The sequence below is a fragment of the Miscanthus floridulus genome, chromosome 3 (genome assembly GCF_019320115.1).
Source record: "Miscanthus floridulus cultivar M001 chromosome 3, ASM1932011v1, whole genome shotgun sequence".
Classification (NCBI taxonomy): domain Eukaryota; kingdom Viridiplantae; phylum Streptophyta; class Magnoliopsida; order Poales; family Poaceae; genus Miscanthus; species Miscanthus floridulus.
This window is the reverse complement of record NC_089582.1, coordinates 120044915-120057249: the sequence shown is the minus strand read 5'-3', so window position 1 is coordinate 120057249 and position 12335 is coordinate 120044915. Positions and strand designations below refer to the sequence as shown.

Sequence of the window (12335 nt, the reverse complement as noted above, 5' to 3'; positions counted from 1 at the left end):
CGTCCAACTACCCTACGGTTTGCATTGGATAAACCTTAAACCACACGAACTAATCACATGTCAAGCGGTTCGAGCTTAGCAGCCTATGTGGCAACTCTACAAGTACGTACATGCACCATGCTGCTGACATATATTACGTACGTGCACAAAAAACAAATGGACTGAGATTTACTACCTCTATTTTTATATATGTCGTATTAGCTTTATTTTAAGTCAGACATTTGGTAATTTAGCAATAATTTTAAAAAATATGTGTATAGTTTCATAACGTGTGAATCATATATTATAAAAGTATTTTTCATGGTGAACCTAAAAATGTAAATTTATGTTGTTAACCTTACAATATTTTTAAAAGTTGATGATCAAAGATAGAAATATTTAGCTTAGGACAAAAAATAATATAATATGTAAAAAATGGAGTAGATGAAAAAGCTAGATATACATGGAGTAGAGAGAGCTTATAGAATATTGGTCTACGTAAGTTTAATAGTAGCAAAAAAAGAAGCGAAAATCTATCTGTGATTACCACTGTTTTATTGAGAAGGATGGTCCGTATTATTGGCATTGTTAAATTAAACCATAATTTTTTTTTTTGCGAATTACACAGGTACAGACACAGATGCTCAACATATACGCACACTTACCCATATGAATACACGTACGCAAAACATACCCCTATGAGCACCTCCGAAAGACTGTATCGGCACATCTCAAGATTGACGAAGTCACCACAGGCGCCCCGCTGTCGACGGGAATGTTGCCTACCACTGAAAGCACAACGCCGAGAAAAATATGAGTCGAGGATTTGAACCCGGCCAGGTGGGCAGGTTCCACCACAAGAAACTTAACAAAGTGAGCTAGGCTTAGTTCTACATACCCCAAAACTCATGAAACCATGCACATGCACCTCAAAAACTAAACAACTCGGTGAAGAAGAAGGTGAAACAGAAACTCGATCGACCATAACTACTGCTAGGTTAACGACGACGCCTTTAGGGTGCGCCGCAACCAAATAATCACCGACCCTGAAGATTCTCCACCAACCGCAGCTCTCCTGATTCGTCTTGTCGCATGCATGCGACGGCTGCATGCAGTCCGTCTCCGTCCGATCCTACTCCATGGAGTAGCAGCACTGCTTGAATGCCTCCAGGTTGTGCTCGAACACCGGCACGAAGGCGTCCACGCTGCCGTCGCCGATGTAGGACGGCACCAGGAACAGCATCCCCTCCGTGGGGAAGTAGGACGGCATGAAGTAGCTCGGGCTGCCGGTGCCGAAGTCCAGCTCGTAGAACGGGAACGTCAGCCAGCTGTCCACCTCCACGTTCGGGCACAGCACGTCCTTGCAGATGGCGCTGGGCGCCAGCCCCTCTTTCTCCGCGGCGCCCGACGTCGCGAAGTCGACGAACGACCTGAAGTAGCTGCCGTCCACGCGCGCCACCTCGTCGTGGATCACCTGCGCCGCGTGCTTCAGCGGCCGCCCCAGCAGGTCCACCACCGTCGCGGTCGGGAACGCCCAGAGGACCAGGTTGCCGAAGTACTTGGCGGGGAGGCCGAGGCGGTGACGCCCGTCCACGGACAGTCGGATCTGCGAGGTCTCGTCGGGGCTCAGCCCGCGGGCGCGCGTCATGGTGCGCCACAGGTGCGCCAGGATGGTCTCGAACCGGCTGAACGGCCGGCCGCCGCCTTCCGACGCCCTGGCGCGGAGCCCCGCGATGAAGTCCTTGGTGAAGTGCGCCTTGTGGATCACGATGTTCTCCACCACGCCGCCATCGCCGCCGTGGCCGTGCTTCTCGGCGGGCGACGACGGCCGGTACCACTCCCTGCTGCGGTGGTCGAAGTCGACGCGGGGCGTGGCGCGCGGCTTGAAGAGCCCCGCCTGGTGGTGCACGGGGGGTAGCCCCGTGGGGAGGCCCCTGGTGGCGCGTCCCCACGCCACGAGGAAGTTGCTGGTGGCGTGGCCGTCGGCCACGACGTGGTTGGACGTGAACCCGACGGCGAGGGAGCCGCACCGGAACCGGGTCAGCTGCAGGAGCACCACCTCCTGGAGCTCCTCCTCCTCCAGGTCCGGGTGCAGCCGGAGCAGCTCCGGGGTGGGCTTGGCGGGCGCCATGTCCACGAGGTCGGCGTCCACGGTCGCCTCCACGAAGCGCGCGCCGCGGTCGTTGAGCAGCACCGCGGGCGTGCCGTCGGGGGCCTCGCCGATCTGCCCCGCGAACGCGCGGTACTCGGCCAGCACCGCGGCCAGGCCGTTCTCGATGGCAGCCGTGGACGGCGCCGGTGGCGGGAAGGCGTAGATGATGGCCATCTGCATCTTGTACGTGACCCTGTCGAAGATGGACAGGGGGATGTACTCATCCGCGCTGGCCGGCACCGGGGCTGCACCGGCATTGTAAGCGGGCTTGACGAGCTTGGAGCTCAGCACCTTAACCTCCATTGCTGTCGAAGTCGAACGTAACTAATGCTGGTGCGGTCGTTCTTTCGCGGATCGATCAAGCGCTTTGCAGCAATCCTTGTTGATTGCTTGCAATGCTTGGCGCCTTGGGGTGTACATTTTGCTGCACTCGTGCCGTGCGGTTTATATAGGAGTACCGAACGCGGGCTAAGAAATGGTTGGCGTGGGAGCGATGGCTCCCTCGCAGTAACTAATAATATTTTCGAACTTTGACGAACCGGCCGCTTCTCGATCGTTAATAACTTCTTCTGTGTTTGACAGTTCTAACAACGTGCATGCTGATGTAAGCATGTTCGCTTGAACTTATCACTACGTGAAAAACGGTTTGTAGCAATGGGATAAATTTTTTTATAGGGGCGGCTCGTGATGGAGCCGCCCCTACAGTAGCGTGCTCGGGAGCTCAGAGACCAGCCGCCCCTACAAATAGAACAACAGGGGCCGCCCCTACAAATAGGTCTGATTTGTAGGGACGGCTCACTCACCAGCCGCCCCCGGTGTTTCTATTTGTAGGGGCGGCTGGTGATTGAACCGTCCCTACAAATGCCCCGTGTATAATTACCTGCTATTTGTAGGGGCGGCTCAATCACCATCCGCCCCTACAAATGACCAACATATAAAAAAACTGCAGCACCTTCACTCACTCCAACCCGTGAAAGAAAGGTAGAGAGGCCTTGGGCACCTCCCAAAAATTGCTCTACTAAGGGGCAAGGTTTTGGTCTCAAATCCTTTGATGGAGAGGTTGTAGAAGGTAAGAAAATGCTATTCCACACCTTTTTTTGAAGTTTTAATGGTTGGTTAGTGAGTAATTAGAGTTTTGTTTTTCTCTCTCTTCTATGGTACTTGAGCTACTTATGAAGCAAATTAGACCTAAGTTTTGAATGTACTATGATAAATTAGGTAGGGGAACAAGATCATACCCTTATTTGGTCCATGTTTCTTGATTTTAGTGAACAATTAGTTAATTTTATGGATGTTTCATGTGCATGTAGATCTAGATCTAGGGTTTGTTTTTTTTATTAATTTTATTTTTGTAAATTTATGTTTAATGAAATTGGACTAGGGTTTGTATGAAAGATATTGGATAAAACATAATTGTTGCTAATTGTTGTCTTTGAAATTGTTTATTGTAATCAACAAATATGTATTTTAATTATTTATGGATAAATGGGCCATTAATTAATTTTCCTCTACCATGGTGTGTTTGTATACTTCATGTAATTATATTTGATTTATATTCATATATATCTGAAGTATATACAATTCTTCTCAAGTAATTATTAATTTGATTTATTTTTATATATATCTGAATAAGTAATCCTTTAATGTTTGTTTTGTTATTGTTGTAAAAGATAGAGTACATGAACTCTTGGATATATGGTTCGTTAAGGTTCAAGGCAGGTTTCCATGAAGAGGTGGATAAATTTATTGAAGCCGCAAAGAAGCATGCAACGACATTAACAGAGAATAAGGATATAATTATTTGTCCCTGTAAAGATTGTAAGAACCGTATGGCATGGACAGATGTGACTATCATCAGATCACATTTGATTATGTGAGGATTTGTTGAGGACTACACAGTATGGATTCATCATTGTGAAACAGTTATTGTTAACGACGAGGATGAGGAGGAATATGACGATGAAACCCTAGAATCCCTGTCCCAATATTCAGCAGAGCTTGATGCACGAATGAATTTTGAGTTTGGCAATGAACAAGGCGGCGATGCTAGTGGTTGGGATGATAACAACGAAGGTGGTGCCAATAATGATGGTAGAGCATGTGTCGGGGATGAAGATGATTTGGAGAACATGATTTGAGCCCTTGGACTAGAGATTTTATTAAATAGTCCAAAAGGTCTAGAAAATTTAGAAAGGGTGACAAAAGCATCGAATGAGACTGTGTATGGTGTTGAAAAGGGTTGTCCGACACATTTTTTTTCTACGTTTTGTGCTTGAGCTACTTATCCTGAAGGCTAAGTATAGCTGGTCAGACTGTAGTTTTAATGATCTATTGCATTTCTGGTCATGGGTGCTACCACAACCAAACTCAGTTCCCACCAACACATACCAAGCAAAGAAGGTCATAAGTCCATTGACAATGGGGGTTAAAAAATCCATGCATGCCCCAACCACTGTATATTTTTTCGTGGCGAAACGTTCAAGTCACTGGATAAATGTCCCCGGTGTGGGGCCAGCCGGTACAAGAACAATGACATTTATGGTGGGGACGAAGCCTCCACGGAAAAAAGAGGAATAAGAAGGGTACAAAAAAGGTGGTACAGGAATCTCAGCCTCTAGAGGACACTCCATTAGGCAACGATGCAAAGCAGAGAAGAATTCCTGCCTTGGTAATGTGGTACCTACCAGTGACCGACCGCTTGAGACATATCTTCCTAAACCCTAAATAAGCCACACTCATGACATGGTGGGATGATGAGCGCAAGGTGGATGATGATAATATTGCACACCCGACTGATTGTAGTCAGTGGCAAAGGTTCGATGAGAAGCATAAAGAATTCAACGATGACACAAGAATTGTACGATTTGGCTTGAGCACCGATGAAATAAATCCCTTCAATAAGAGGATGAGCAACCATAGCACTTGGCCAGTGATCTTGACCATGTACAATATCCCAACGTGGTTATGTCAGAAGAGAAAGTACCTTCTTCTCACTATTCTTATTTCTGACCCTAAACAACCTGGCATTGATATAGACGTGTTCCTTGAGCCTTTGATGCAAGAAATGGAGAGGCTATGGAGGCATGAGGAGCCGATGTACGATACATTCCAAAAGGAGGACTTCATATGTAAAGCAATAATATTTGTTACTACCAATGATTACCCCGCGCTATTTGCTTTGTCTAAACAGATCAAAGGGAAGACGGGATGCTTGGTTTGCTTGGATGGTACTACATGGATGTACCTAGATGCATCCAAGAAGATAGTTTACCTAAGGAACCGACGCTTCTTAAAGACAAGTCACAAGTACCGCAGCAAAATGTTCTTTAGATTTTATGACAACACCCTGGAGATTGAACCCCCTCCGGAGAGACATTATAATGGAGAACACATGTACAGAATGGTGAAAACATACGTGTCGTCTATAGAAAGAAGAATTCGGATGGGACGAACAGAGATAGAAGCACACCTCCTATCGAAGGCATACCTTTCAAGAAACAATCGATCTTCTTTCAGTACCTGCCTTATTGGCCAGACTTGGAGGTCCCCCATGCCATTGATGCTATGCACGTGCAGAAAAATGTCTTTGAGAGTCTCATTGCTACTTTTATGGACACAGGCAAGTCAAAGGATGGTCTAAAAGCACGGAAATACATGGTGCAGCTAAATGTGATGTCACAGTTTTACCCGGTACCTGAGGCTAATGAAAAATATACTCTGCTCACGGCGTGCTTCAACCTAACACCAGACGAGAAGAGAGCTATATGCACTTTCCTAAGGGGGGTCAAAGTTCCGACAGGGTTTTCAGCAAATGTGAAGAAGCTAGTGTCGATAAAGGACTTGTCAATAACACACTGCAAGGCTCACGATTGTTATGTGATGCTGATAGTGTTTCTATCTATTGCAATCAGGGCTATAAAGCTAGAGTTCTTGAAAATAGCCATCACCCGCATATGCTACTTCTTTTCGAAGATCTCACAGAAGATGATTGGCAAGCAAGAGCTGAGTGACCTACATGAATTTGTGGTGGAGACACAAAACCAACTAGAGATATGTTTACCTCCTGCTTTTTTTGATATAATGCTACATCTCATGATTCACATAGTTCATCAGATACAGGCGATGGGCCCTTGCTACTTGCATGAAATGTGGTCCTACGAGCGATTCATGTCGGTTCTAAGTTGATACGTGCATAATCGAGCATACCTAGAGGGCTCCATGATAGAGAGTTACAGTACTGAAGAAGTCATCGAGTGCTGTCAAGAGTACCTAAAAGTACAAAAAAGGATTGGTAAACCCAATTCTCGTCACAAGGGTAGGCTGGCAGGGAAGGGCACCAGTGGTAGAAAAGTGTTCATCGACCATGATTACAAAGAGGTGAGTCAGGCGCATTGCAGTGTCTTGTAGAGTACACAACTGATGCAACCGTACATTGATAAACACTTAGCTATTATTATGGCGGAGAGAAATGGTCGTTCGGATGATTGGGTCATGAAACAGCATAAGCAACAACTAACTACATGGTTGAAGGACCAAAACATACTGTCTAGAGAAACCATAGACTTTATTACCATTAGTAGATTGGCGGAGGGGCCATCGAGACAAGTGACATCTTGGAATGCTTATGACATCAATGGGTATACGTACTATACCCACGCAAAGGATAGTAAATATATGAACCAAAACAGCGACGTTCGAATAGAGGCTCTCGATGGATTGGGGCGAAAGATCCAATACTTTGGCATCATTAAAGAGATATGGAAACTTGACTTTGGAAATGATATAACGGCGGCCCTATTTCGATGCCGCTGGATCAAACAACACCAACTGAATGAGATCAGATTGAGAGTCCTGGACCTCGAGAATCTAGGCTACCAAGATAACCCTTGGGTGCTCGCTTCATGTGTTGCACAAGTTTTCTATATTCTGACCCACAAAGTAACCTCCCCCCGAAGAAGAAGACAAAGCACGTGGTTGCCTTCGGGAAACAACACATTATCGGAGTTGATGGCGTGGACAATGTTGAAGCTTACAATAACTACGATGAGATGCCACTATTCATAGACTTTTCTAAGAAGATCAGTGTTGTAGAAAAAATCTACCCAAAGACATATTACCATGGGAATAAAAAGGTGTCAAGGGAAAAGTCGTTGCAGCGGGCTAGCTAGTTGTTGAACATGGAGTGTTTGTGTAAGTGTGTATTTGTAAGACTTCATTTATGCATGCGTGTGAGACTATATATTTATGTATGTGTGTAAGACTATATATTTATGTATGTGTGTGAGACTATATTTATGCATGTGTGTGAGACTATCCTATACAACATCCAGATGAATCTATTTCAATATCCACTCTATTACTACTAAAACTTTATAAAATCACTTAACACTTTATGAAATGAAGAAATGACAAAAATAAAAGTAGGAGATAGTGATGTGTTCAATAACTTTTATATTCATCACCTTTACAGCTGAAATCATTTAGTGGATGAAAATCAGGTTTGAAGCTGTCATTTTCTGAAATTCAAAATTTGAACTATTCAAATTTTGTCAAATAAAAAGATAACCAAAATAAAAGTTGTAGATAGTGATGTGTTCAACAACTTTTATATTCATCACCTTTACAGCTGAAATCATTTAGTGATTGGAAATCAGATTTGAAGCTGTCATTTTCTAAAATTCAAAATTTGAATTGTTCAAAATTAGTGACAATGATAGATGACTAGAATGATAGAGCATGATTTTAGAAAATTTTAGGAAAAAAATCATCTCATTTGGAGTTAGTATGAGGAAGAAAAACTAGTTACAAGTTTCAGCCAGAGGTTAAAAAGAGAAATCACACTTGTTCATCATTGATCATCATGAACAGTTGTGATTTTTCTTTTTAATCTCTGGGTAAAATTTGTAACTAGTCTTTCTCCCTCATATTAACTCCAAATATGATAATTTTTTCCTAAAATTTTCTAAAATCATGCCCTATCAAGTTACTGTGTTGATTTGGTTATTCTTTTCATTTGACAATGTTTGAGCAATTTAAATTTTCAAATTTAAAAAAATAACAAGTTCTAACGAGATTTTCAACCATTAAATGATTTTAACTGAAAAAGTGATGAATACCAAAGTTGTATAACTCATCAAGATCTACAACTTTTATTTTGGTCATTTCTTCATCTGACAAAGTGATAGTAAATATTGTTCACAAATTAACTTGTCTCTCGTATAGTTCACGGAACTACAAGTCATATGTGAATTTGTGAACAATGTTTACTAATACTTTGGCACATGAAAAAGTGACCAAAATAAAAGTTGTAGATAGTGATGAGTTCAACAACTTTTATGTTCACGATTTTTATTGTTGAAATCATTTAAGGTTTCAAAATCTTGTTTGAAGTTGTTATTTATTGAAATTCAAAATTTCAACTGTTCAAATTTGGTCAAATAAAAAGATGATCAAAATAAAAGTTGTACATATTGATGAGTTCTACAACTTTGGTATTCATGAGTTATTCAGCAGAAACCATTTACTCTTTTAAAATATTGTTTCAAGTTGAAATTATTTGAATTTTAAATTTTGAATCGTTCAAACAAAGTCATATGACAAGATGACCAAAAATAAAAGTTGTATATGTTGATGAGATATACAACTTTTATGTTTACAACATTTTCATTTTAGGTCATTTAATATTCTAAAATTATAGTCGAAGTTTTAAAATTCAAATTTTTAAAATTCAAATTGTAGTCACATGACAAGATTGAGTTATGTTTACAACTTTTATGACTACAATTATTTATATATATATTTGTGCATATATAGAATAATACAAAATATTATATAAATTTACTTTAAGTTTTTGTGATATAAAAAATACATAATTAATAATTGAATAAAATAGAAAATATTTATAGGGGCGGCTAGATCAGGAACCGCCCCTAGAAATGCATTTGTAGGGGCGGCTGGATCAGGAACCGCCCCTACAAATCGTCCTGGGTATATAACCATGGGCGCTCGGGTGAACAAGTGTTGGGCGCTCTCTTCTTCCTCCCGCCGCCATCAGGCTGCCCAACTATTTCTCGCCGCCGCCACCGTCTCCGTGCCCTAGCCACCGCTCTCTCGCGCCGCTTCCTCTCACCTTCGTCGTCCTCCTGTGACAGCCTCCATCACTCACGACGCTTCCTCTCCCAAACACCGCGTTCCCCAAGCCGGCCGCCATGGCGGCTAGGGTTTACGCGAGAGCTCACAATCCGTGTGGCTGCCGCCGCCCCATCCTCGCCGGCCCTTGCACGCCCGGCCGTGCGCTCTGGTAGTCGTCCCCGCCACCGGCGGCGCCTCCTCTCCGACCTCGCTAGCCCGACCGTGTGCTCTGGTAGTCTCCCCACCAACAGCGGCGCCTCCTCTCTGACCTCTCCTCTGGCTATCATCCCTTAGCCGCCCCCCGCACATCGCTGCCGTCTTCTGTAGGTAAGCCCAACCCCTTCTTTTAGCTGCCGATTTCATGGGTTTTATTACTAGGGTTTAGCATGGCTTGCTTGTGTTGGTTGCCCCCGTGATAGTTTTGGAGAAGGCCATCATGAAGATAATACGACTTTCGTGCATGCACATAATTGAGTGGCCTGAATATTGGATCTGCTTGTTTTATGAATGCTGTGAATTCTAGGGTTCCAGTGATGGGAAATTAAGAGTCTCAGGAAGAAATTGTTGTTTTGCTTGTTAGGAACTGGTGAGCTTGCATGCTAGTATCTATTTATTAAGCTAAAAGGTGGAAAATATAGGATGAATATATGTATATTACATACTTAGCATTCGGATCTCCTTCATTTGTTATTCTGTTGACACTGATGCTTAGATGGGGGGCGAGTCAGAGAGGTTGAAGAGAAATTATCGCTTTGTAATGTTTCACAGAATCATTTGTCATATAGGGTCTTTCAGCCCAAGTAAATTCCTGTCGTGGCTGCAGAATTTTTGACATTAATTGGTCACTTTTCAAACTATTAACAACAAAGAGACGAGTACTAAAAGACAAGTGCACAAAAATCACAGAATACACTTAGAAAATTTTCTTCATCATAACCTCATGGAGATCATACCAAACAAATTGTTGAGTTTTTGCCATCTTTAAATTCACAAGGAAAAAGAGTCAAGCAATCAAGGATAAGTCAGACCTTGTCTCGTATTTATATTTGAACTTACCATCTGTATTATTTTACTTGCAAGCCTAGAATTAGAATCAGGGCAGTGACCCGTTCCATTCATTTCAAGCTGTTTTGTGATGTCAATGCATTTGACTTCTAGATGAATCCTGTCATGTATTTCTTTTTTGAATCTTAACATGCCTCTAACTGTGTTGGAATCATCCTTGGACAAGCACATGACACCGATGTTGACCTTTCTACTAGGGATCATCATATATATGAAAAAATATCATACATAGTTGCTATATAAGGAAGTAATTCATGAATCATGGATAAGGTATCTTGTGGAACAATGCATTCATGATAACAAGTAGATACTAAGTGATAAAAAGTAAAACTCTGCTTTGTTTACAGTAGTTCTGTCTTCTACTACTGTTAACAGAGTAGTACTGTTACTACTTCCCTACTACTCTACATTCATGATAACTTTGATCAAGCATTGTTGCATCACTAGTGGAACACCTATCTTACTAATATCCTGATAATATATATGTACTTTGCCTCTTAGTAAAATTGTTGAGGTTCAGTATACACTCTTGGACAGTAGACACTTATTATGCACAGCATGTTTGCTCGTATTAGCAAATGAGGTTCCTCCGTCTCCGATGTTTCTCTTCACCAGTTTAAAACATCCCGCTGCATTTGGTAGCACTATCCAAGTTAGATATTAAAACCATGTCTAAATAGTAAATACATCAAACATTAAAAATATGGTACAATCTCATTAGACGCTATTACTATAAGAAAGGGAAATAATCCTGTAAAATTTAGATCTGATACTTGACTTAAATTGGAAAAGCCTGGATGGATGTCCAAAATTTTCTTTAGTTGCTAGTTTTTTCAAATATACAAAATAGTTAGCCAAACGAATCCTGAACTTAAGGTTTGCGATCATAAGTATAGAAAGGAAAATAGACAAAGGAATTGGGAAGTTTTTTCCCCTTTTGGAGTTCACGAATTGGGAAAATTTGTAGCATAAGTATAGAAAAGAAAACAATTAATGAGCTGTTGACCTCTCTGTCCAAAGAAGCCTACTAGAACCTGGTACTAGAACAACAAATACTAGATGGGACAATTGCACATTCACACAGGTTATCTAAGATCCATTCCAAACATACATTTATGTGAAAACAATTTAAAACTAGAGCATGTTAATGCCAGTCTACCATACAATCAATAGAATACTAGTGGTTACTACTGGGGTTCTAATGGGTACATGTTGCAGCATGTTGATTGTCCAAATATCAAATAGAACAACAATTCAACATAAGTGTATGTGTCCTGTGCCATTACACAAATGTGAATTTGTGTTCTCATGTACATCCTATGGAGCATCCGAGCATGCGTGCATGGTGCTTGATATCAGCTTTCTGACATCATACTAGGACAAAGAAAAAGGTATCATGTTAGCCTCCTGTGGGTCTTCTTTCCCATTTGCCATCAACTAGTTTCTGATTTATTGTTCAAGCTTTCCACATGCATGTAATCTATAAGCATGTGCCTTAGTTATGCTGCTAAATCTGTACATACTGAAAACAAGTCTGTCAGCCACATTTGAAAGGGTCTGTATATGTGTCATTGGTGAATACTTGTGCCTTTTCTGGTGCATCATAGGTCGGGCCAGCAGGGGAGATCCTTGAGCCAAAGGAATTAAGAGGACAATTCCGTAATGCGATCGGGGCCCTAGTTAGAGATAAATTGAACCCAGCAATCCCTAACTGGAAAGAGGTACCAGAGAAGAAAAAGGATGAACTATGGGATAGGCCGCTGAAGCTCAATTTTAGATTTCCAGAGGGTAAGCATGAATTGGTAAAAAAAATGCTTTCAGGATGATGGAAGAGTCATTCCGACGTTGGAGGTCGGAGCTCAATAAGAAGTATATCCAAAAGGGGTTAACTCCCTTCAACGAGTTCGGCAATATAACTTCTAGTCAATGGGAGGGGCTCGTGGCTCAGAAGACTTCACCGGAGGCATTGGAGCTCAGTGCCTGTAACACCGAGCTAGCGAAGAGGAAC

General features: G+C 42.3%; 1 protein-coding gene across 1 annotated transcript; it reads right to left on the bottom strand.

Moving 5' to 3' along the window:
• Window positions 1–1111: 1111 nt before the first annotated feature.
• Window positions 1112–2446, bottom strand: LOC136546681 (putrescine hydroxycinnamoyltransferase 3-like). The gene has a single exon (XM_066538644.1). It carries the CDS (start codon window positions 2432–2434, stop codon window positions 1112–1114), a length of 1323 nt encoding a protein of 440 aa, XP_066394741.1. The 5' UTR covers window positions 2435–2446.
• Window positions 2447–12335: the final 9889 nt, after the last annotated feature.

Excerpts from the sequence above, each read along its gene's own strand:
- LOC136546681 (XM_066538644.1), bottom strand. The coding sequence starts at position 2,434 with ATGGAGGTTAAGGTGCTGAGCTCCAAGCTCGTCAAGCCCGCTTACAAT.